Source organism: Nerophis lumbriciformis, linkage group LG06 (assembly GCF_033978685.3).
Source record: "Nerophis lumbriciformis linkage group LG06, RoL_Nlum_v2.1, whole genome shotgun sequence".
NCBI classification, from domain to species: Eukaryota; Metazoa; Chordata; class Actinopteri; order Syngnathiformes; family Syngnathidae; genus Nerophis; species Nerophis lumbriciformis.
In genome coordinates this window covers 31,479,978-31,507,566 of record NC_084553.2, presented here as the reverse complement: position 1 = coordinate 31,507,566, position 27,589 = coordinate 31,479,978, and the positions used below count along the sequence as shown (strand labels likewise).

Sequence of the window (27,589 nt, the reverse complement as noted above, 5' to 3'; positions counted from 1 at the left end):
GCAACGTGGGTCGACGTATTTAACACGGAACCCGCCATTTGTTGACGAATTTAGTACAATCGAAACCACAATAGATACAAAAAACAGTCATCACCCACATCATAACACAAGCTACACAAAGCCTTCTAGTAGCACGATGATTCATTTTGTTGAGTGAAAAGCATGACTCGGAGGAGAAGTGTCGTCTGGGATTATTTTGAAGAAGTCGGTACGGAATGGGCGTTGTGCCTGTTGTGTAAACATGTATTGCGGAAACACGAACAAGGCAGCACCACACAGATGCTGAGACATCTGCGCACCAAACACACAAACAAGGCAGTCATGGAACTTGATCGGACCGAAGGGCAGGAAACCTCGACTGGACAACAGCCCACGGACCCTGGCGGCGCACAAGGTAGTGACTACATCTCGCCCGCTTACATGGAGCTGGTCGCCATTTTGTCGGTTTAAAGACATATGTACTCTAGTTCTGTATAAAAGAACAAATAGTAAACATTCTATAAGTTACATTTGCTTCATTTTATGTTTGCAAGTGACACATATAACAGACATTACATTTTAAAATACAGTCACCAAAAACACCACAACTTAATAACAAATACACAACATAACCCATAAGAAATTAAAAATGAAACCCAAATGTGATATGCTCAAATAAATCACGAGTTATTAAAAATGCCATCCATCCATCAATTATTTTCTATACCAGGGCACCACCATAAAAAGTCACACTCACACCAATGACAATTTAGTTTAGAACCTCAAATGTTCAATCTCAATTGTTTTGTGTCATGCCCCTGAGCGACAGAAATTCGCATTGACTCAACTAAATTGAATCACAATTGAGAATTTCCAGCTGTATAATAACTTTCCGTGCAGTACTAGATAATACTTGTCTATTACTATGCTGCTTCGCCGTTATTGTGGATTATTTCCAGATGGTAAATTCAAACTTCTAAAGGGGAACTGCACTATCAAAAAAAAAAGAAAATGAAAAAACATTGTACTTTTCTTTGTTTATGTTGTATAATTTAAGTTGTATTTACTTATAATTTTTCTGTATTTTATGCTGCCAGAATATTTTTCTGCTATGTTATAAACAAGCTCTCGTATTGTTGGCCTACATTTTATGTATTATTTCGTCCTTTTTTTGTGCCCTTGTGCAGGCCTTGAATTTTAACTTTTTAAGGTCAAGGCAAGTGTTGCCTTAAAGGAGGGCTCATATTGTAGGGCACCAAGGCAAACATTATTTTCTTTCCAGGCAGGGGCTCCAAAGCATGCATGCATACATATACTGTACATAGGGCTGGGCGATATGGCCTTTTATTAATATAGCCATTTCACGATACACAATATATATCTCAATATTTTGCCTTAGCCGTGAATGAACACTTGATGCATATAATCACACCAGTATGATGATTTTTATGTGTCTACATTAAAACATTCTTGTTCATACTGCAATAATATATGCTCATTTGAAATGTTCATGCAGAGAGGGAAATCACAACTAAGTCAATTTACCAAAACTGTATTTATTAAACAGTTATCAAGCAGTGGCACAAACATTCATGTAAATTCCAAAACAGAAAGTGCAAGATTATCAGACATTTTAAAACAAGCTATTAGTGCACTTTTGTGCATGATGTCACTAAGATGACATATCAAAACAACACTAAATTAAAGTGCACTTTTTGTACAGAACGCCACTACAATGTTTTAAAACAAATAAAGTGCACTTTTGTGCATGATGTCACTCAAGATATTTCAATAACTGTCAAAAAAAAATTAGCTGCGTAATAGGAAATCAAATAGTGTATGTTCTTCGCTATGTGGTAGGTTACTGTGGACGTTATCTCCTTCTGTTTTAGATAATTTTTTTCATACAGTGTTGATGTAGAAATGGTTGCTTGGGCATTTTGTTGAGTGTGACACTGGCCGAGATGTTGACATGCAGAGTTTCAAGCACTCTTCATTCTTTAGCGGGTGACTTTTCAAATGGTGCTACACATTAGCAGTGGTGCTACTTTTTGTAGCAACGCTTTTGCCGCATACTTGTAAAACATCTTCCCACTTGAAGCCAATCCACCGCCAGACGATGGACCCTGTGCTGTTTTTCTTGGGAATTAATTCTTCCTTCATTTGTTACCAGATTCGCACCTTCTTTCACTCGTATTACCACTCGTACCGCTCCGTTAGCACCTGCCACTGCTAACGTTACCCATGTCGCTACCTTTCTGCTCGGCGAGAGCGTGTGACATTACAGGCGCGACAGTATGTGACGTATGTAACAAGGTGCGGTTGTTTTACAAACCTCGTTTCCATATGAGTTGGGAAATTGTGTTAGATGTAAATAAAAACGGAATACAATGATTTGAAAATCCTTTTCAACCCATATTCAGTTGAATGCACGACAAAGACAACATATTTGATGTTCAAACTCATAAACTTTATTTTTTTTTGCAAATAATAATTAGGTTAGAATTTCATGGCTGAAACACGTGCCAAAGTAGTTGGGAAAGGGCATGTTCACCACTGTGTTACATGGCCTTTCCTTTTAACAACACTCAGTAAACGTTTGGGAACTGAGGAGACACATTTTTTAAGCTTCTCAGGTGGAATTATTTCCCATTCTTGCTTGATGTACAGCTTAAGTTGTTCAACAGTCCGTGGGTCTCCGTTGTGCTATTTTAGGCTTCATAATGCACCACACATTTTCAATGGGAGACAGGTCTGGACTACAGGCAGGCCAGTCTAGTACCCGCACTCTTTTACTATGAAGCCACGTTGATGTAACACGTGGCTTGGCATTGTCTTGCTGAAATAAGCAGGGGCGTCCATGGTAACGTTGCTTGGATAGCAACATGTGTTGCTCCAAATCCTGTATGTAACTTTCGGCATTAATGACGCCTTCACAGATGTGTAAGTTACCCATGTCTTGGGCACTAATACACCCCCATACCATCACACATGCTGCCTTTTACACTTTGCGCCTAGAACAGTCTGGATGGTTCTTTTCCTCTTTGGTCCGGAGGACACGACGTCCACAGTTTCCAAAAACAATTTGAAATGTGGAGTCGTCAGACCACAGAACACTTTTCCTCTTTGTATCAGTCCATCTTAGATGAGCTCAGGCCCAGCGAAGTCGACGGCGTTTCTGGGTGTTGTTGATAAGCGGTTTTCGCCTTGCATAGGAGAGTTTTAACTTGCACTTACAGATGTAGCGACCAACTGTAGTTACTGACAGTGGGTTTCTGAAGTGTTCCTGAGCCCATGTGGTGATATCTTTTACACACTGATGTCGCTTGTTGATGCAGTACAGCCTGAGGGATCGAAGGTCACGGGCTTAGCTGCTTACGTGCAGTGATTTCTCCAGATTCTCTGAACCCTTGATATTACGGACCGTAGATGATGAAATCCCTCAATTCCTTGCAATATCTGCTTGAGAAAGGTTTTTCTTAAACTGTTCAACAATTTGCTCACGCATTTGTTGACAAAGTGGTGACCCTCGCCCCAGTTTGTGAATGACTGAGCATTTCATGGAATCTACTTTTATACCCAATCATGGCACGCACCTGTTCCCAATTTGCCTGTTCACCTGTGGGATGTTCCAAATAAGTGTTTGATGAGCATTCCTCAACTTTATCAGTATTTATTGCCACCTTTCCCAACTTCTTTGTCACATGTTGCTGGCATCAAATTCTCAAGTTAATGATTATTTGCAAAAAAAAAATGTTTATCAGTTTGAACATCAAATATGTTGTCTTTGTAGCATATTCAACTGATTATGGGTTGAAAATTATTTGCAAATCATTGTATTCCGTTTATATTTACATCTAACACAATTTCCCAACTCATATGGAAACGGGGTTTGTATGTTTCTGTGAGAAGCAAAGGCAAGAAAGAGTGAGAAACGCCTGTAGTGTAATGCCCGCAGCTAAAAGCAACTGCGTGAGGACGTATACTCGAATATCACGAGTGGGGGCGGCGTGGCGTAGTGGGTAGAGCAACCGTGCCAGAAACCTGAGGGTTGCAGGTTCGCTCCCCGCCTCTTACCATCCAAAAAAAAAAAATCACTGCCGTTGTGTCCTTGGGCGGGACACTTCACCCTTTGCCCCCGGTGCCACTCACACCGGTGAATTGAATGATGAATGATAGGTGGTGGTCGGAGGGGCCGTTGGCGCAAATTGCAGCCACGCTTCCGTCAGTCTACCCCAGGGCAGCTGTGGCTATGAAAGTAGCTTACCACCACCAGGTGTGAATGAATGATGGGTTCTACATGTAAAGCGACTTTGGGTACTTAGAAAAGCGCTATATAAATCCCAGGTATTATTATTATTATTATTATCACGATATAGTCATTTTCTATATCGCACAGAGACAAACCTGCGATATATCAAGTATCTTCGATATATCGCCCAGCCCTACATATACTTATTTTTTCCATTATTAATATAAACTTGTAAACTTTTTGTCATTTCATGATGCCTTTATCTCTATTTTTACCTTTTGATAGAGGGAAGTATGTTTTGTAATAATTTTCTTTTAAAGTTATGTACATGTAGATGCTGTATCGGGACAGATCCATTAAAAGTTTGAGCAGAAATATGTCATATAGGAATTAACTGTACACAATAAAACATTAACAAAATGATGTGTCAAATGTTTTTTAAAGTGATACCTTTGTGACACGAAAAAAACACAAGTATTGTAAAAAAAAACAAAAAACATGAAGTTTACTTTTTGATATAAAAAAAAAAACAGAGCAGTTTGGCTAATGAAGATCAAGTCTAATAAACAAGATGTGTTCTTCTCCAACGCCCCCTTGTGGTTCAGTACAACAGTTTGGCCAACAACAACAAAAAACAGGAGTGACAGAGTGTTCCCTCACCTCATTAACTCTCAGTCACAGCAGCTGATGGACGCTGTATAGTCAAAATAAAAGCAACATCATATAGTTTTTCTCCTTCGCTGTTTACTTTTAGTGTGGGGACAAGTGTCTCCAATATTGTCCACACCTGTCTCCATCTAACAGCAGTGCGCTCTTAAACACACGGCGGGGAGCGAGGGAAAATGACTGTAGCGTCCCGGAAGAGTTGGTGCTGAAATTAATTCTGGGAATGTGCTCTGTTGTGTTTATGTTGCGGTGTAAATATTCTCCCGAAATGTTATTGTCATTGTTGTTTAGTGCTCACTATATGGCACAGGTTAATGACAGTGTTGGCGTTGTTTATACGGCCACCCTTAGTGTGACATGTAGGTCTGTTGACTAAGTATATTCCTAGGTGATACCCTTAGAGCGAGATTGACGTTGTTACTCCGCCACAATTAATAAGCCAAACGACGCTAGTGTGCCGCCTGACTTCGTGGTGCCTTAAATACATTAACAAATGACAGGGTTTCGGTAATTTATAAAGGAGAAAGGAGACGGTATGACTAAAGCCGTTGACCAAATAAATCCCTCGTCCATTAACAAGTAAAAAGTCAAGGGCGGTCACAGCAACACTTGCCTCAAATGTTGGTCAATTTTTTAGGGCACTGCGGCAAATGAGAGGGCGGTCACGGCAATTGCCGTGGTTAAATTCGAGCCCTGCTTGTGAGTCATTTGTCATCCTTTCCTTCCTCTAGTAATTGAGCTACTGTGTCTAACAATGTTCCTTGTGGATCATTAAAGTTTGTCAAAGTCTAGCTGCAGGCTTGTGTATTTTTGTAACGTGAATACTAGGGGTGTCAAAAAAATTGATTTTTCGAATTAATCGCGATTCTTATTTGTAACAATTCTTAATAGATTGGATAGATTATTAATTTTTTTTTTTTTTGGTCCGTCCTGTCCAGCCACTCAGGCAAATCAGATTGTTAAAGTACTTTTGTAGATGCCTATATCTGATGTAAACATTTACTTAGGTAAAGAGAAGTGTGGGATAGTTCTCTTGTTGCCTTTTTTGCATTTGACTTTATTAAATGTTTGGGTAAAATGTTATCAAATAAAACATTTTTTTCACCTAATGTTTTTAAAAAAGTATGGATTTTGAATCGATTCTGAATGTAATTGTTACCCCCACAAAATCGAATCGTTCAGTGCCCAAAGATTCACAGCCCTGGTGAATACTAGAGTGTAGACTAGGGTACTAGGAATGTAACAATCAATCTGCCACAGATGAGTATCAGCCAATTTCCGTGAAAAAGTATGTGATCGCCATTAACACAGCCATCGTCGGGTGCATCAGGGATGGCAGAGAGGAGGAGTTTCGGAGGCTGGTGAGGGACGTTGTTGTCTGGTGCCACAGGAACCTCTTGCAGCTCAATTCGTCAAAGACCAAGGAGCTGGTCATTGACTTTGGGAGGTCGAGTCCAAGATCACAACCTATTGTGATCGAGGGAGTCGAGGTACAGACCGTGGACTCATTCAAGTACCTCGGGGCGTGGGTGGACAATAAGCTGGACTGGACTGTTAACACGGACCACTTGTACAGGAAAGGACAGAGCAGGCTGTACTTCCTGAGGAGGCTGCACTCCTTAAACGTCTGTAAAAAAACTCTTGTGGATGTACTACCAGTCTGTGGTTGCCAGTGTTCTGTACTACACCGTAGTGTGCTGGGGGGGAAGTACATCTAAGAAGGACAGCTCCAGACTGGAGAAACTGATCTGGCGGGCCGGTTCTACGATCGGAATAAAACTGGACTCACTGGTGACGGTAGCAGAGAAGAGGACTGTGGAAAAACTAGTGAGCATCCTGGATGATGCCAGTCACCCTCTGCATACCGTTGTCAGTAGCCAGAGGAGCCTGTTCAGTGCTAGACTGCTTCATCCCAAGTGCAGGACTAATAGACTAAAAAACTATTTTGTCCCACATGCCATTAGACTGTACAACTCCTCTCTGGGAGGGAGGGGAGTACTAAGATGACAGGGGATGCAAATCAATAACAGTGCAATAATTTTTCATAACATGGTCACTACTGCCTAGTTTCTCTTGTTATATTCTTATTTTACTGTTATATTTTTATTCTCATTGTTGCTTTTTATTTTTATTCTATTGTAATATGTTTCTATTTTGTTTCCATTTATACCCCCATTATTTACTTTTTACTTTTTAAATTTGATCTCAATTCTGTACACTGCTGCTGGAATTTTAATTTTCCTGAGGGAACTCTCCTGAAGGAATCAATAAAGTACTATATATCTATCTATCTATCTATTAACGATAAATGCATTTTATTACCAATCACAAAAGCTTATTCCCTCTGGTTGACACTATAATTATTTTTAGTCCCCCGGCTGACAAGCAGCTAGCAGCTAATTATGTGACTCCATACAGTGTGGAGGCACTCCTCTAAACTAATAATAATCTCTTCCATTACGGCAAATCAACTGCAACTCTATGTATCTTAAGTATCATTATCACGTAGCATTATCCCTGGAGGACGAGCCTGAACGTGTTACACACAAAGGAAGAGAATAAATAACTAGTTTGAATGTTGTGTTGATTTTGTTACACTGTCAATAGCACTCACCATAAATACATTTTTAAAAATGCAGTTAGTATTCACACTTAGCTGTTAGTAATTATTTACACTGTTAAGACTTAGACTTAGACAAACTTTATTTATCCACAAGGGAAATTGTTCCACACAGTTAGCCCAGTTACAAAGGATGGAAAGGATAATGCAGGTATAAAGTAGACTAAAAATGTACCATAGTAGCAATATAAAATATAACATATATGTAATATTTACATATTATATATACAGTATATAATATATACCGATATATTATATTATATTACTGTATATTATATTTTTATATGATATATACAATATATACAAAATCCCAATTACCATGTACAATATTAAATGAGAACCTAACCCAATAGTACATCATGTCCAAAGACAATTGATTGAATTGTTAAGAACATCGCCTCACATCATGTCTCTGACTACAGGAAGACAGAAACGTAACTGCAGTATGCAGTGCTGTACGGTGCGACAAATTTACTCGCAAATGCGCTTAAAAATGAAAAAAGACAGAGTGACTTAAAAAAACAACAACATTTATTGCATTTTGATCCTAAAATAAATACATTCAAATTTGATAAAACTGGAGTAAAATTGTCGCTCATCTGTATAGCATTTTTGAAAAAAATGTAAACCATAACCAAATGATTGATCACTCCTGCTAAGAGCTGTGTGTATCCCCCCCACTCCACCCCACCTCTGCCATGCACATAGGGGTGCAAGGCTGCTCCTCCTCGCTCACACACTAAGTGGATGATATTAGATCTTAGTTGAAGGTTCTGGTCAGTAAAAGACAAGGTTTTTTTCACCACCATTTGACACTGCACGCTCCTAACTAAAAAGGGTCGGAGTGGATATTGAACAACAAATTAAGGATATAAGTGACAAACTTGCCATTCAAATAATACCCTATTGTTGACAAGTACATACAGCCATGGAAGCACATTCAATTTATTTATTTGGCAGAGGTAACACAAACCAGTGAAAGATTTAAAAAAGCAGCAGTCAAACTGCCACTCTTAGCCTGCTAAGCCAACAAAACAGCTCAAACTTAGACTTCTGAAAGAGGGGTGGATTCCTTGGCCTCACACGTCACTAGGCAACAGGCCCCACATTTTAAAAAGCACACGCACACACACAGAAACTTATTTTAAAGGAGAACTGCACTTTTTGGTGGAATTTTTCATAATCATTATGGTGATAGAAAATGGATGGCGATAGAAAATGGATGGATGGAATTATGAAAGACAAGAACACACGTCTTTTTTTAAATTAGGATTTGAAAGATATTTTAAAAAAACGCTTGAAAGATGCGGCTAATGGGAGTCTGTTTTAGCCTTTAAAGCCCTCTAAAACAACTTCAAAACCCTCTATCAACATTTTGTATACACACTATAAGTCTATATATAATCTAGTATCAGACACTTTCATAACAAAATGTAATATGTTAAATATTTACCGTATTTTGATCATTTTAATCAATTCCGGGACTGACTTCTTCCGCACATTGATTTCCGTGTCCTTAGCAGCTAACGTCCGACTTCTGGCAACAATGTGTGTCCTACTTCCGGATAGAAAAAGCTTGTGTGTTCTAATCATGGCAGACTTGGTAACAAACAGCGAAGATGACTGTTTTAGGACAAATGAGGATTCACAACCTTATATGTTTGAACCTGAATGAATGGTGGATGAAGTGCTGCTTCTAGAAGAGGGTGAGGTGAAAGCCACTCGAAGCTGCAAATATGGAATTTGGAGACGAGCTATATCCACATAAATGGCATGCTTACCCCAAATAAACCAGAAAAAACATCCCTGGCCAGCTGGACCAAAGCGACAACTATCCATCGATTGAGTCCCACTTTATATTAATCTTGTTACACACAGCACATCATGCGTGTGTCATGGCAGACAGCATATGCTGTCTGGCTAGCTTTGTGCAAACAAAACCTGAAATGTGTGCTATAATACCTTACAGATACTGTACTATGTTTGTTCATATTTTTCAGTCAGTGCAGATTGGTGTCTTATCGCATTGTGTTGTGCATTACAAACTCAAACGCGTTTCATGATGACGTGGAAGCAAGCGTATCTCTTGCCGTAGTTAGCTTTTACGGTTAATACCGAAGCACGCCGATGTGTTACTACGCTAGAAAAACAGTTCCTCAGTATTAGCTCTTACATTAACTATCGCTACAGCTAGATTGTTATACAGATTACGGGACGTAAATAAAGTATTGGTGACATTTTTTTTAATGCTTTTTTAAAAAAGATTTAGAGGTATAATAGATTTCTCCCATTAGCTGCATTGCTAGCTACTTAGAACGAGGCGACTTTTGCATATTAGAAAGCAAAAAAAACAAAACCTTTTGTCTTCTTGTCTCTCAAAATGATTGTGAACGATGGGCAAAATTCCAAAAGAAGTGCAGTTCCACTTATGCCAAATATTTTAAGTTTATTTTTAAGTAACACATTAATAATTTCCCTAGTAATTAATTAAATTTATCAAAGAGTGATTCTGTTAGTAATTCAATTACATTTTTGATAAAGTAACGAGTAACTGTTAGGGCTGGGCGATATGGACGAAAAAGTATATCTCGATATATTTTTACCTAAACTCGATATTCAATATATATCTCGATATATTTTTTGGTAAAATTATACGTATAAAGATATTCATTTTTGAGCGATATTCAGTTAAATTGAAGTGAATGACAGCTGTACTTTAAACAGTCAATGACACTTTTATTAACTCAGCTAGTCTCGATGGGTATTAACAGCTCAGAAAAGAAACGGTTTAAGTAGTACAGAATTGCATAACATAAATAAAATAGAAAAATATTATTCCTACGTAAAATAAATAACATAGCTGTGCATATAATACAAAATGTATCAAACTCAGACACAAAAATACATTTCCTTTCCTGGTTCGATGACCCGCCCTATCTTGCCTCTGAGTGGCCTGTCCTTAACCAATCGTGACTCATCATAGTAAAAGAAGGAGGAAGGGGAGGGGTTTAGTAGCCCATGGAGGAGGAGCGGGGGAGAACAAGCAACACAACAAATAAGCGGCGTTTGGTCATTTTAACGTGAAAAAAATTATATCGATATTACGATATTTTCTTGATTCATATCTTGTTTAGAAATATATCGATATATCTTACAAACTCGATATATCGCCCAGCGCTACTAACTATAATGAATTACTTTTTTTAAAGTAATTTTCAGAACGCAGCTTGTCACACAGCATCATGAAGCAGTTGGTAGGTTGGTGTTCCTGGCTAAAATCTTTGTGTGTATGGCATAATAATGTTTACCTTTAAAAACACCATTGTTAAAGGTCAATTATTTTAATGTTGCTGCTGATCTCTAAACATGTCCTCTTAAACTAGGGCACTTTATTTCACATTTTGTTCTTTTGTGTTGTTTTTTGTTGGCTGAAGAAATGAGCATAGCTAAATGTTTTTTAAAGAAGATTGGAGATTTTATTTGACTTTTTTATATTATTTTTAAGGCTTTTTCTTTTTTCTTATCTCCAAACACCTCTTAAGTTGTGATTTTATTATACAAAACCTACTTTTTTACGTTTTGGTACCTTTTTCTGTGTATTTGGGATCCCCATCAGTCCCGAAAATTGAAAAAGAAGGCATGGTGGAGATATTTAGTTACTTCAACGAATATTTCCATTTATGGCTTAGTTTATGGGCCAAACTCATGGGCCATGAGTTTTGATCCATATTGCCCAGGAATACACTTGTGTTGGCGACTGTGTTAGTACAGTTTAGGGATGTTCTCTATGTTTATTTGAGCGTTGCAGTAGGCTTTATAATGGTATTGGGTTCATATGTAGGAGGACACTTGTGTACCTTGTTTGAGTGGTAATAATGAAATTGTGATATTTTAGACATTTTATATTGCTACAAATTTGTTTCTGTGTTTGACAATAAAAAACCTGTGCGACTAATATTTTTCGTTTAGTAGCACCGGTGCTACTATTGAAAAAGCTAAGCGTACAGCACTGGTATGTAATAAAAGGAAATAAGGAATGAGTTTAAATATTGTGTTGCTGTTGTTCCAACATCAATAGAATTCGCCATAAGTAAGTTTAAAATATTACAATTAATACATATGATGGATAACATAAAATGTTACTCATATGTGATCCTGATCAAACAACTCTATCTCAAACACATAAACAACAGAATGTGTAAATGTTGTTTTATGGCGTTTAAAAAAAAAAAAGTGCAACTTTTGTGAAAGTGTAATCCTGTGGAAAGAAACTTCATAACATTTATATTCATGTTCAAAGAACTGATATTTATATACAATATAAAATAACAGAAAGAAATTCATAATAACTTTTTGACCCTGCCTCTGAAAAGAATCATAGAATAGAATCGAAAGTACTTTATTGATCCCTGAGGGAAATTCAGCACCACAGTTCGCTCACAACAAACAATAAACACTTTGTATTTATATTATTCACATGTAAAAAATACCTGTCTATTATACAGCATTATTCACATGTGAATAATATAGTCTATTATACAGTTATTACACAGTTGGGAACGGGAATTGAAACGATGAACCAGAAATAAAAAATGAAAAATTAAACAATGCCCAATACTAGCTTTCAAGGTATATGGAGAGAGAATGCTGAGAGTAATGGAGTCTGAAGCATCCATCCCAAATTAAATAATTCATTTTTATTACATACTGTTTTAATTGATTTTACAATGTATCTGTATTTTTATTTTGTTATTTCATTATTAAATAAGGTGCATAGCAATCATATTATAGTGAATCCCTGCATACTCACAATTTAACATTTAATGACAGTGTTTTTGGTTAAAAAAAAAGTTAGTTTGGGGCGAGGGTTTAACGAACACACACCTCATTCCCCCTAAGTTAATGGTTGATGGTTGATTATATGACCGAGATAAACGTATTTAATTCATTCATTCATAAGTCAATAATACATTTTAAATACATGATAATGAAGTATAACATGTTAAAATTAGACTGGATTCTGTGAATCTAACCATCTGAGTCTCAATGTTTCCAATAAGGTAGCTGACTTGAGTCAGTGACTCAATTTAAATGACTCATCTGTCACAGCTGTGTTTCCAGTGATGCAGCTGACTTGAGCCAGTGACCTATTTCAAATGACTCATCTGAGAAGGCTGTGTTTCGGGTGAAATAACTTACCAGAGTCACTGAACCAATTTGAATTTGAACAGATATTTATATCAAATATTGGTCTGATATTAACCACAAAACATGCAGGGTTTCCCCTATTTATATCTGATCTTGATGTGGGGCCATAACTAAATTGAAGCCGCCAAACTTAAAACATTTAGATTTTTTTTTTAACGTGGGAACAAATTAAAGTAACGTATTGTATGAATGGATATATGGCCTATATTATTTAAACACTATTGACTAGTGATGCACAGAAAAAGTGGCCACTGAAAAACCTGGATCAACCGTAAGTAAGACGCATGCGAGCGTCCTTGTCTTACTGTCGACGGCTTTGCCACACATTTGCTCCGGCGACTTGGGCGATGGGGCGGCGGCTCTACAGCGGTGGGATGCCCAGAGCCCCGCTTTGCACTTAAACCAGACTCACCCAGCCCTGAGAGCCAATCCTTATCCAGAAGTTATGGATCTAAGTTGCCGACTTCTCTTACCGGCATTGTTCTAACGCAGTCCCTCTCAAATAGTGGGGCGGGCCCCCACTTTTTTTGCTGTAGTAGAATATGATGAAGCCTATGTACCACTTGGCTTCACTGTAACCACGGTGGAACACGAGGAAAAAACAGTGTGTTGTTTCCTTTAATGGTAATATACTTACAAGGTTATGCAGAGGTATAGTTATTTAAAAAAGAAAGGTTTAAATATGTATTTATTAATTTGATAGGGAAATCATAATACAGGTACTGAGAAACAGACCCCCCCACCCCCAAATAACCTTTTCCGCCCCCCACACCCGGTCCTACATTCCAGTCACAGTGGGTGGCAATGTACTGCCTTCCTCTTCACCACAAGCAGATAGAAAATCAGACGAACGGATTAAAAAAAAAGAAGTGTCACTAACTAAAAACATAAAGAGAATTGAGGTAAGTGGAAAGGTTTATTGTCAACATAATGTTTTGATAGTTTGGTGGAATTCCAAAAATAGCCAATTCAGTGCTAGGCGTCAACTTAAAATGTTGTGCTTCGCAAAATGTTTAAAAATATTAATCCAGTAGGCTTTCAGACATGGACAAGACCAGTACATGTGTGTAATGTTTGCAGGACTCAATTGACATCGATTACATGTGTCTGCAATATTGGCATACATTTTGGAAAGTTTAGAGTTAATAAAATAGGTGTGATGGACAACCTTAAACTGTATCAGATTAAGGTTTGAACAAGATGTGCTATCATTTATTTGTATCAATGCGGATTTCCAGTCATTGTCACCCAAAACTTTTCCAAATTCTGCTTCCCAGTCTTTTCTAATTTGTCAAAATATGTCTCTTTAAGATGGGAGATTAGAATGTAAATTTTAGAAATTATGCCTTTCTGATTTATGAGGATTTCCAATATTGAGTCTATTACTGATTGAGGTGGACAACTGTGAAAAGAGCTGCTATTTGATTTAGCCAAGTTACGGATTTGAAAATAACGGAATAAGTGAGAGTTAGGGAGATTAAACTTCAATCAACTCACATAGTTGATTGAAGCTCGCAAAGACATTGTTAATATAAAGGTCCCTTAGTCTGACCAGGTTTGAGCTTTGCCATAGAGAAAAGGCTTTATGTGTGTTTGGAGGAAGAAAGAGATAGTTATTATGAATGGGTCTGTAGTTAGATAATCCTCGGAGTCCAAAAGTGCATCTAAATTGAGACCAAATTCTAAGAGTAGAGATAACAATTGGGTTACCGTACATGTAAACTGAGATGATCAAAAAGGCAGTGTTGATGTAAGCAGAGCTAGGAGCGAGATAGAACATGACTCAGCTTCCAGTCTGCACCAGCTCAATTCAAGTTTGTGGATCCAAGAAATCATTTTATGTATGTTGGCTGCCCAACAGCAAAATCTTAAGTTAGGGAGTGACAAACCACCTACAGACCTGTGCCTCTGTAAAAAAGTATCTCCTTATCCTAGGAGTTTTGCCTTTCCAAATAAAGGATGAGATTAATTTATTTACTGCATTAAAAAAAGGGAGTTTGGTAAAAAGATCGGAAAACACTGGAAAAAATACAGAAAGCATGTAAGCACGTTCATTTTTTTACAATTATAACAATTTTATAGACAAATTATACTATACTTACCATGAATTGGGTAACGTGGACCCCGACTTAAACAAGTTGAAAAACTTATTTGGGTGTTACCATTTAGTGGTCAATTGTACGGAATATGTACTGTACTGTGCAATCTAATAATAAAAGTCTCAATCAATCAATCAATAGTCGTGGGGAGGGATATATTCTTCTTCGTAACAGAAAATGTTTGAGAAGCCCTGTTATAACTTGTGATGCCAGCTATACAACAGTGGCGATTGCTAAAGACTGCAAGGAAAGTTCAGATTCCCCCAAAATATAAAAAAAAGTGGTCAAATATGTTCCTTTGTGTTTGCAAAACCTAAATGCATTCGTTAGAATGCATTTAGGTTTTGTTTCGAATCAGCTACTTTGGCAACAGTTAGTGCGACTTTTTTTCATTGATGTGGTAGCACCACACTGCCACTGTGCCATTATCATTTGTTTATGTGTCAGGGCGAAACGGAAGCGCCAAATCCATATTCATGACAAGTGGCCATGGCCTACAGGTTCTGGTTCTGGTTGCTGTTACTATGTTCTTATATTTTATCACACTGTCCCTGGAATGAGGTTAGCAGTCAGTTGCATCCCTAACTATCTCTTTACTTCTCTTCTACAGTGGAGGTGGAACTGGAAGAGGCAGACTCGAACATCATCGTAGCTGTAAACGACACTGACATTGATTATGCACTAACTGGCATCCTTGTAGCTGCACAGGGAGAGCCCATGGAAGAAAAAACAGTAGAAGAAGTCATGGTCAAAAATCTGCTCCCTTTGAAGACAAAATCACAACGTCGGAGTACGATCTGGAGACACTTTGAGCACTTGGAAAGTTTAGAAGCTTGTCAATGTTTGATTTGCAATAAGAAGATAAAGTGCTCGTCTGAAAGCAGCACCAGCAACCTCCATAGGCACATGTCAAAGAGACACCCGCATGTGAATTTACGAACAGGAGAGGTGATGAATCAGCCAACATCCAATACATCCTCAGACATAAATCCAAAGCATCGTAGGAAGACATTTCCATCAAAGCTCATCAATGACGTAGCAGTTTCAGGTAAGCTTTTATACTCACTGTACTCTATTCTGTCAGTAACCAATATATTAATGGATTGAATTCAGTAAATATAATTACCGGTATCTGAGTTTTTCCGGTATGTCTACCAATTTGAGTCAGTGAACCAATTCAAATGAATCATCTGAGTCTGTGTTCACACTGCAGGGTATGATGCCCAATTCCGATTTTTGTTTAAATCTAATCTTTTTATGTAGACGTTAACATTACAAAAAAATATGTGACTTCTTTGTATGTCTAATGTGAACGGAATGTGTTAGCGAAAACCTTTTTTGCTTTGTTCCATATGAGCTGTTTATGATTTGCTCCGACTTGTGACATCAGTGGATATCTCCATTAGAGATCGAGCAATATTCTTTTTTACCGATATCACTTATGAGTGGTGAAGGAGGCCGATAAACGATATTTGTAGCCAATATTTATTTCCAGTAAAAGTGACATATTGGCGTCAAAATTTAAAATAATACTATTACAAACTCCAACACTTAATTTTGTTTAAATGCATGAAGCATGTTTATTTCAAATACAAGTACCGTATTTTTCGGAGTATAAGTCGCACCGGAGTATAAGTCGCACCTGCCGAAAATGCATAATAAAGAAGGAAAAAAACATATATAAATCGCACTGGAGCCGGCCAAACTATGAAAAAAACTGCGACTTATAGTCCGAAAAATACGGTAAATAAAAACTCAACAAAAAGTGCAAGGAGTTCTTTGGCACAGTAGCATCTCTTATAAAGGTAAATAAATAAATAGCTCCCTGAAGTTTAGTATGCCTGAAATAATTTGGATTCTTTAATAACCTCAACTGTGATTGATGAAATGATTCTAAATTCACAAGGGTTGAGTGTGATGGGTCAAATTCTGAATTTAATCTCACCACACCTAGTGTGTGTGTGACAATCATTGATACTTTAACTTTAACTTTAAGTGTTGACATTGACAGACTGTTAGCAGGCTAATCACCTAGTGATATTACACTTTATTACAAAATGGAAAAAGGTATTATGACATTATAAAGTACAAAACGTAATGTACAGATCATAAAAAGCAGTATTTAGGTAGAAACATAGGTTACATTATAAACATATTTAACAAGGTATTATGACGTTACATTTATGTATTAATGTTGAGGTAGCAAAGGCAGATTTTGAGGACAGAAAAATATGTTTTGCGATCACATGCATTATATTTTGAAAATAAATAGCCATAATAGTTCAATTTCATCTGTTGATCCCATCCATCCATTTTCTATCGCTTGTCTCTTTGGGGTTCAAGGGGGGGGTGGGGGGGGCTGGAGTCTATCCCAGCTACACTTGGGCGGAAGGCAGTGTACACCCTGGAAAAGTCACCATCTCATCGCAGGGCCAACACATATAGACAGAACCATTCACACTCACATTCACACATTATGGCCAATTTAGTGTTACCAATCATCTTTTTCTCAGGCGCTTGTCTTTGGAGGTGGGAGAAAGCCAGAGTACCCAGAGGGATGTTTATTTTTTTGAAAATTATTTCATACAAAGTCCAATTTATGTTTGTTCTGAAAATAACCAATTTTATAAAGATTAGAAGAGTAAGATGCAGTACACAAGTTTTTTTTATCAAAAGCGAAGTTATCTCTGTCGTGTGTTCATTAGTTTATGTTAAGAAGTAGGGGGGGGAAATTGTAACTTGAATTTTGTGTGATAAAATTGGAGATTCTATTTTTAGGCCATATTGCCCACGCATACTTTTTTATTTTTATGAAATGTTGTAACATTCAAGTTGTGAAACTTTTAAGATTATTCTGTATAACCAGAGCTCAAATGCTTCCAATTTTGTTTGGTAGTTTTAATGAAAGTCCATTTCTTGGAACCTTACAGTAGGGTAAACCACACATAGCATTTTAGCATTATTTTCAATATTACATTTGTCTAATGTTATTAGTTTTGATATATATTCATATGATTTCCTAGCAATTTAAATGTAATTTAATTAATTCAATTATTTTTATTTCATTATCAGTTCTTCAATTTTCAAACTGCATCCGACCAAGATTTACCATATTTGATACTTGTTCTATAGGTCTGCCATCTATTGTAAGTATTATTTGAGGAACTACCGGTAGTTGATTTTTGCTCACTACCATTGCATTGATTTTTTTTACATTCATGTCCGTTCCATATGGTTTTCCCTTATCATTCAATGCAGTTAGTAATTATGCTATTGTTATGCTAGATTATTGGTGTTCACTGCTAACAAACAACTTCATCAAAATATCGTAGATTGTTTTCGTTCAGACCTCATATAGGTAAACATGTCATGTCCTCGACTTCTCTGAAAATCTTTTGTTTTTATAAATTAAACATACTTTTTAGCAATACACAACCTTGTGTTACTCCTTTTTTAATATTAAATGTTTCTGTCGTGCTTCAAACTCATTTTAGATTAGGGGCCGCATGGAGGAAAATCTATTTCCACACGGGCCGGACTGGTAAAAACATGGCACAATAATTAAAAAAATAGAGACAACTTCAAAATGGTTTTCTTTGTCTTACTTCCGCCAAAAACATGACAAGCACAATCTGAAAATGTACATATTACAAATAATCCTCTTGGCACAACACTTAAAGTTAGTTGAAAATTCTGAGGAAAAAAATTGTGCCGTTGCAAAACATCACAAAGAACAAAATGAACTTAGATTTTGTCTTGGTGTATTTACAAAGCCATTAAACTTTAGGCACTTCCTGTTTAGCATTTTCTTGTTGGCAGTTCATTATTAAAGACGTGTTTGGTTTCCTCAAACCGCTGCATTGGTGACATCCATTAATTTTCATCATTCAAATATTTCAATTATAATGTAATCAAAACAATTGTCAAAATGACACCATAATAGCCGAAATAAGGATAGCATAACTAGTGATGGGATCGGCAGTTCTTTTGACTGTACTAAATCACTAGAATCAGTTCCTTAAATTGATTCCCCCCCCCCCCCCCCAAAAAAAGGAGGGGGGGGGGGGGGGGGTGCGTAGTACAGTACAGTGCAGACATTCGTGGGAGAAGCAGCAAATAGGGTGAACGCGAGTCCCTACACAGCTCTGTGCATGCAGTACACAGGCAGTGAGTGACTGACACAGTCAGCACAGTTCAGTACGTGAACCTGAATCACTTCTGCAGCAGCATTTCTGTGTGCAGGTCGGCGAATCACGAATCACTTCTGCAGCAGCAGTTCTGTGTGCAGGTCGGCGAATCACCGAATCACTTCTGCAGCAGCAGTTCTGTGTGCAGGTCGGCGAATCACCAAATCACTTCTGCAGCAGCAGTTCTGTGTGCAGGTCGGCGAATCACCGAATCACTTCTGCAGCAGCAGTTCTGTGTGCAGGTCGGCGAATCACCGAATCACTTCTGCAGCAGCAGTTCTGTGTGCAGGTCGGCGAATCACCGAATCACTTCTGCAGCAGCAGTTCTGTGTGCAGGTCGGCAAATCACCGAATCACTTCTGCAGCAGCAGTTCTGTGTGCAGGTCGGCGAATCACCAAATCACTTCTGCAGCAGCAGTTCTGTGTGCAGGTCGGCGAATCACCGAATCACTTCTGCAGCAGCAGTTCTGTGTGCAGGTCGGCGAATCACCGAATCACTTCTGCAGCAGCAGTTCTGTGTGCAGGTCGGCAAATCACCGAAACACTTCTGCAGCAGCAGTTCTGTGTGCAGGTCGGCGAATCACCGAATCACTTCTACAGCAGCAGTTCTGTGTGCAGGTCGGCGAATCACGAGTCAGTCAGTAACAGATTCCCCAGCGGCAGATCTCGGTGTGTGTCAGTTCGCGAACGACACAAGCCCTCAGCACCCAATGAACGACACGCACAGTGACTGAACGAGAGCCTCAATGTGACGTCCTCCTCCGCGACACAGTCAGTTCTCTGTGTCAGTAGGTTCGCGAGTCCTGTTGTTAAATATGTTTTATTGCACTGAAATGAAAATAAGAAATAAATAAAAGTGGGAAATAAAAAAAATAGTTATAGCCTACTAAAATGCTTGCAATCAACAGTTAAATAAATAGGCCTCGTTTGTTTAGTGCAAAAACAAATATTAAATTAAGAAACCCTTAACAAATGCCAACATAAAAACTAACTGTTCTGTAGCAAAAAAAATGTAAACTTTAATATGCAAACAAAAAGAAAATAAATACCTTCAAAATAAAACAAATAAATTAAGAGCCAGAAATGCCAACATAAAAACTAAATGTTCTGTAGCCTACGTTTAAAAATATAATACAGAAAATATTAACTTAAATGTGCAAACAAAAAGAAAATAAATAGGCTACCTTAAATAAAACTAAACAAATATTAAACCAAGTGCCAGAAAAGCCAACATTAAAACTAAAATTTCTGTAGCTTACATTTAAAAATATAAAAATGGAAATATCAACTTAAATATGCAATAAAAAAGAAAATAAATAGCTTAAATAATATAAAAATCAAGATAAATAATAGCCTATGTATATGTACATACATTAGTTATTATTTTTATTTAAAATCTTCACAAACAGCCTGCCCTACACTTTACCCCCCGCCCCTCCCCCTCGCGACTTTCTTTCTGTCTCCTCTACTCTCATAACTTTATGTGTTGAGATAATGGGGACGGGGCGCGTGTGTGTTTGTTTTCATGTGGCTTGAGTCAACATTAGCCGTTAGCTTGGAGAATGAATGGAGAACGGATGCCAATGGCATGAAACATATCCCCGCGACGGGAGGAGAATCATTCGCGGCATTGGGGCAAGCAGAGCAGAGAGCGAGAGCGTTGTCGTTCACTGAGTGATTCATGTCGTTAATCCGCGGTGAACGAATCGTTCGCTCAGTCCCTCCCCCCGCCCCCATGATGAGTAGCTGGCTGCGTCGTTCGCCGACGTCACAGAATGCGCCAGTTCCACTCATACCGGCATGGTCGCGGCGGAGCTCAACTGAACTGAGAAAGGTATTGAATCAGTTCATGAAGTGATTCGGTTCAGTACGTTCACTCAAAAGATTCGTTCGTTCGAACGAATCATTCGCGAACGACACAACATTAAGCATAACCACAAACTTAACCATGTGAATATGTTAATTTACAATTAAAAAAAGGAATTGTGCGTCGCTACTGCATCAATCTGCCGCCAGTCACAACAAGAGCAGTGGAGTAGCGACAGCCAATCCAGAGGGCGCTCAAAGTCAACTGTCACGTCATCTTTAAACAGTGTGATGTGTGACGTGGGTTACACTGGAAATGCTTCTATGACATCCAGTGGACACATTTAAAGTTAAGGTTAAAGTACCAATGATTGTCACACACACACTAGGTGTGGTGAGATTATCCTCTGCATTTGACCCATCACCCTCACCCCCTGGGAGGTGAGGGGAGCAGTGAGCAGCAGTGGTGGCCGTGTCCGAGAATCATATTAGAACAGCAGTTTCTTTCATTCAAAAATTGCAGCTAATTTTTCTACTTGGCAAACTCATTTAGCGGGTCGGGATAAACCTGTTTGTGGGCCTGGCATGGCCTGCGGGCCGTATGTTTGACACCCCTGCATTAGGCTGATAGTTCGGATATCTGCAGTCTTGTGCATTAGTTGTTTTTTTTGTTTTTGTGTGTGCTAGGGAACAAAAATTGATTGTCCCAATTCAGCTGGTATACAGCCACTGTTGTAAATGATGTTGCACAGTCTCGTTAATAATGCTGTATTATGTTCATTTAGAGCTTTCAATGATTCTGTTGGTATATCCTCTGGGCTGTTGAGCTTTTCCTTTTTTAATTGTTTTTATAGCATGTACTACTTCCTCTTTCATAATATTATGTCTATCAGTTGACTTTTACCAAGGGCAGTTCTGCTATGTTTTTGTCATCATATAGCTCAGTTACATATTCAGCCAATCTGGTCGCTATTTGCTCTTAATCAAATAATATTTTTTTCTTTGATAACGTTACCGCCTTTTTTCTGTGTGTTAATTCTTTGATTTTGTAATACATTTATTTAATTTATTTATTTTAATTTCAAAACTTTTTAGTCTTTGCTCATTAGCATTTCGACAATCTCTTTTGCTCTCCATATTAATGATGTGGTACTTTTCTGTAGATCTTTGGTTTTGTACCTGTTACTTTTTTCCATTTTGGCTATTCTTTTGTAAGTCATCCATTCTTTCTTTTTAATTTTTTTCTGTAATGGCAACACTTTCTCCAATGATGTTTGGATACATGTTTTCAGTATGTGCCATTCTTTTTCAACCCCTTCTTGAATATTTGGTCTTTGGACTATGTATTCTGAGATTCTGAGATTTCTAAAATTTCCCTCGGGATCGATATTTGAATTTCCCTCAGGATCAATAAAGTATCTATCTCTATCTGTATCTTCTGTATGTAGTGTGTGTTAGATATTTGTGACTTCAGTGTTGTACCTTTGTTTGTAGTTCTCTTGTAATAGTAGGTTTAGGTTTTGGTGTTCTCTTCTTTTACTTTAATATGTTTAAGTTTGACTTTCAGTTTGATCACGACTGGGTTATTGTCAGAATTAATGTCTGCACCAGGATATGTTTTTGTCATTTTTACATTATTTCTGAATCACTTGTTGATCAGGGTGTTGTGTATTTGGGTTTTTATGACATCACTGGGGTTTTTCCATGTGTTTAATATCCTTGGATGTTGTTGGTGTAGTATAATGTGTTGGTTATTGTCATGTTGTTTTTTTGGCAAAATTATTTTAGTCTACATCTTCTATCATTTATTTTTCCCAGTCCAAACTGACCTGCGATTTCATCACATTTACCTTTTCCAATTTTAATTATGTTGATATCGAAAGGTTTTCCTTATAGTTTTACTAAAATTACCATATCTGATAATAGTCAATAAAATATATACCGGTATATATTTTTTTTTGCAATATTATTTCTCATCATAACCGCAACTCTTTTTAATGTTTTCCTCTTACAGTCAATCTTGTTTCAGGAATTTCCATAATGTCCAGATTCATATTTAATGCTTCTTGTATTAGGTTTTCAAACGTTGCTGCTTCGTACAAAGTTCACACGTTCCAAGTACCTATTCTAAAGAGCTTTTTTCCTGTTTTTAGGGAAACTCTATCAAAAGGTAACCTTCCCTTGGGATTTAAGTTAGCTTCGTCATAAGCTGTCCTACTTGAGAAGTCATTCTCTTCTTCCCTAGAGTTGAGGCCTGAAGTTGTTGCAGGGGGCCCAACTTCTCTGTTCTATTCCTTACGTCATCCGTGATCCATTGTTAACTAGGGGCAACGTTCCCTCTAAGGTGCGCGCCTGCGCAATTGCGCACTGCTCACGCGTCCTCTGTGCACAGCAAATTAATGCCGTGCAGAAAATCAAAAATCCCATCTGAACTCTAAATGAAATAAACACATTACAATTTATTCTGTTTGATTTTGCAATGCAACTCTGTGAGTGACAGGTGACAACAAGAGTGGCCCCAATGAATAAAACAAACTTTGTCAACACAGTTCAGTTATTGTCTGTCGAGACACTTTACGGACAGGAATTCCATCAATCACTTTATTGAGCAAAAACCACACCAAAAACATGAGTAAAAAAACGTTTATCTAGAAAAACTGGTCATTTTCTGCCATACAAACCAGACTTAAACCAACTTTGTCATCCGTCATATCAACAGAAGCCGCTCGCTCTGTCTCACCTGCACCAACACACGCACTCATGGCAGTGCTGCGTTTATGGCCACACAAAAAGTCGGACAACCCCAACGCCACACATTGTATAAATGCCAGGTTGTAACACTCTGACTCCTCAATCAGATGTGTGCTTATTTTAATGCCATTTATTAAGGATGTTAATCTAAGGATATTATTCATGAAATGTCACTAGATTTCATAAATGCTAATAAAAAGATGTATTTTACAGACAGAAAGTTACAGGAACTAAATGTAATCTCTGAAAGGGGTAACATTTCTTTTAAAGGCTGAGGACCCGCAGCCAGACATGCAATACTAGCACATAGGTCATGAAAAACATGTTTTTTGTTATTGTCATTGTAAGGGGGCAAAATCACTTATATCAGAAAATAATTTTAATAAAACATTTCAATTGTTATGTCAGGTTTGGGACAGGTGTGGCGCTAGTGTGGCCACAGTGTGCACGTCTGATGTTGCTTAATGTTGTGTAGTTCGCGAACGATGCGTTCGAACGAACAAATCTTTTGAGTGAACGTACTGAACCGAATCACTTCATGAACTGATTCGTTCCTTTCTCAGTTCAGTTGAGCTCCGCCGCGACCATGCCGGTATGAGTGGAACTGGCGCATTCTGTGACTCACTGAACCCTTGACGTCGGCGAACGACGCAGCCAGCTACTCATCATGGGGGTGGGGGGAGGGACTGAGCGAACGATTCGTTCACCGCGGATTAACGACATGAATCACTCAGTGAACGACAGAATCAGGACTCGCGAACCTACTAACACAGAGAACTGACTGTGTCGCGGAGGAGGACGTCACATTGAGGCTCTCGTTCAGTCACTGTGCGTGTCGTTCATTGGGTGCTGAGGGCTTGTGTCGTTCGCGAACTGACACACACCGAGATCTGCCGCTGGGGAAGCTGTTACTGACTGACTCATGATTCGCCGACCTGCACACAGAACTGCTGCTGCAGAAGTGATTCAGGTTCACGTAATGAACTGTGCTGACTGTGGCGCTGTGTCAGTCACTCACTGCCTGGTGTACTGCATGCACAGAGCTGTGTAGGGACTCGCGTTCACCCTATTTGCTGCTTCTCCCGCGAATGTCTGCACTGTACTGTACTACGCACGTCCCCCCCTCCTATTTTTTGGGGGGGGGGGATTCGGTGAACAAATTTTTTGAACGACTCAATTTAAGGAACTGATTCTAGTGATTCAGTACAGTCAAAAGAACTGCCGATCCCATCACTAATGTTGCTCACATGTGCTCCACTGAGTGCTCAGAGAGTTTGTGTGTTTGCTCACACACATGAAAAATTAGAGGGAACATTGACTAGGGGTAAGTACATGGTGAGGACCCAATCCTTTCCATGGTGGCTGGCCACAAGTATTCTCCATTAAGATAGTGCCCTGGATGTGCCACACATCTTACTGTCCTGCCTTCAGAGCCATTAACATGAACAATTTCATATGTCTTTTCTGCCATTCCATTCCCCTGCACAATACTCATTTGAGACTACTGGTACCCTCTAACCTAGTTCAGCCATCAGCAAAGATGGTTTACCGTGGTGTGCCAGTCGGTGTGCACTACCGACTACTTGGAAGCATAAGTGAGAGTTGTGCAGTTGTGGGGGACCAGAGCCCCTACCCACATCTATCTTGACGAAGATGTGCTGCGTGACAGGTTTACATAGGTACTACCCCTCACAAGCTACACCAAATACCACACTCTCTCTTCCTTATTTTTGAATGTATAAAAAAAACAAGGAGGAGAGAATGTGCAAAAAAAACATCTTGCTTATGTTGTAATATTGATGCTTATAATTCCCAGGGTTTGTGAATGCAACCTCGCTCGGAGTAAGTGTCATTGGTGCATAATGAGGAAGTTCTGTGTTGTTGTTGTGTCTACTGGCTACTACTGCTTGGGGTGTTAAAGTATGCAATAAAGTTTAAGAAGAGCATCAGACCGTGTGCTTCTGTCGGGATGCTAAACTACTTACAATAAATGACTTGCACAATATCAATGGCTGAGACTGCATTCATTTGCACTGAAATGAGCCAGCATTTTTTTTAAATCAAGGATTCTTTAGGAGATGGGACTTGATGGAAATCTGTGCTCTTTGAGTACTTTTATATTTTATCATATTGTTACTGGAGTGGGATTAGCTTTCAGCTGCATCCCTGACTGTCTTTAATTCTTTTTTTACAGTGGATATGGAAATGGAGGAGACAGAATCTAACATCATTGCTGTAAACGACACTGACATTGATTCTGCATTAAACGGCATCCTTGAAGCTGCACAAGGAGACAAAACGGATAAAGTTGTCCAAAATCCACTCCCTTCAAAGACAAAATCACAACGTCGAAGTATGGTCTGGAGACACTTTGAGCGTTTGGAAAGTTTAGATGCTTGCCAATGTTTGATCTGCAATAAGAAGATAAAATGGTCTGGGGAGGGCAGCACCAGCAACCTGCACAGACACTTGTCAAAGAGACACCCGCATGTAAATTTGCGGACAGGAAAGGTGCTGAATCAGCCAACATCTAACACATCCTCAGACATAAAGGATGTAACAGTTTCAGGTACGCTGTGATGGTCATTATATGCTGTACTCGCAGTAACTAATATATTTGTGAACCTTGTCTTTTGTCAGATGTGCTCCAGGTTTCACAGGCAACTGCAGGAGAGAGGCGTGCTTTTAAGAGGGAGCTGGAGTTGATAGAAGCTCTAAGGAGTGCACAGAGGGAGGAGGCGCAGGCTCTGGAGCATCAGAGGGAGCTTGTCGAGAAGCTGAGGGCTGTCAACGCCAGAGAGGCTGCTCTAGAGAAAGAGCAAATTGAATCTCTCAGGAGAGCACAGCAGGAGGAAGCCCAAAAATTAAGCAGACAGAGAGAAGAGCTTGAGGTAGAAAAGGCAGCATTACAGAGGAAATAAGAACTCGAGCAAAAGGAGCAACTACTTTTGCTTTCAAGAGAACATCCGACCTCTTTTTCACTAATAGTGAGATTTTTTTTTTTAATTGACGAGTTTGACACCAACGCAAATACCTGTTGTTTTTTTCTGTGACCAAAATCTGCCTTGTAGGCCAGTTTTTGCATCTTTGATTTTGCTTCCTGAAGTAACGTATGATTAGTACAAAGTACAAACTCTAAAGGGTAAACAAGAGCATCTCTTGTGCACATTCCTCTACAGGTGCACTAAAAATTCACAGCAACTACGCTACAGAGGGTATTTAAGTGAAAGCATGCAATGCTAATCTCCTCATTTCAAACTATTTAATGAAACAAATGCCATAGAGCATCAATTACAGCTTTTCATCGACCTCTTCTGGAGTACAATTACGAGCCCCTACAAGGCAACTAGCTAATTCCAATGGTATTCAGACCTGGAAGAAGTGCAGGTTGCTGAATTTTAGGTTCCCCTTATCTCCAGCAGCTGCCCCTAATGAGCACTGTGGTCCATGAAGATCAAATCAGGCCAATGTTGTTTACAGGCACAATAACTGTATTGATCATGTTATTTTGGTAGTATGGGATTGTCACTATACTATTCACAGAGTGTATTGAATCAATCACAACTTGACTTTGCAGAGGTTTTTTCCTCTCATCTTAGCAGGCTTCATCAGTTCTATGTAGACTAGATTTGGCCTGTCTACGCAAGTGTGTGTGGAAGAGAATATTCAGTGTGGGGCAGTTTGTATTAACTCAACCAGGGGTTGGGAACCTCTATCAAAAGAGAGTCATGTGCCTCCTCTTCATTAAAGAAAAAGCTTACAACTACAAAAATGAAACATCCTATAAAGTTTTATGATTTTAATCTTTTTTTATTTGACTTGTTACAACTAAAGAATACTGTACAACAAAAAGAAGTGCATGTGTAACAAATACCATGTGGCTGTGCAATAATAAATAGAGTATGTTGGTTGAACCTCACAAGAACAGCGCTGCACAGTCTAGTGACAACCTCTGGTTTTCATCTTAGTTACACATTTGTAAGCCTACTTTGAAATAAATGACTACTTTTTAGAAAATGCA

The 27,589-nt window shown here is 38.5% G+C and overlaps 1 protein-coding gene across 1 annotated transcript; it reads left to right on the top strand.

Annotated features, from left to right (window-relative positions):
* On the top strand, window positions 1-27,589 carry LOC133608683 (uncharacterized). The gene is made up of 4 exons (XM_061964140.2): window positions 1-394; window positions 15,435-15,872; window positions 25,763-26,137; window positions 26,209-27,589. Exons 1-4 carry the CDS (start codon window positions 163-165, stop codon window positions 26,487-26,489), a joined length of 1,326 nt encoding a protein of 441 aa, XP_061820124.1. The 5' UTR covers window positions 1-162; the 3' UTR covers window positions 26,490-27,589.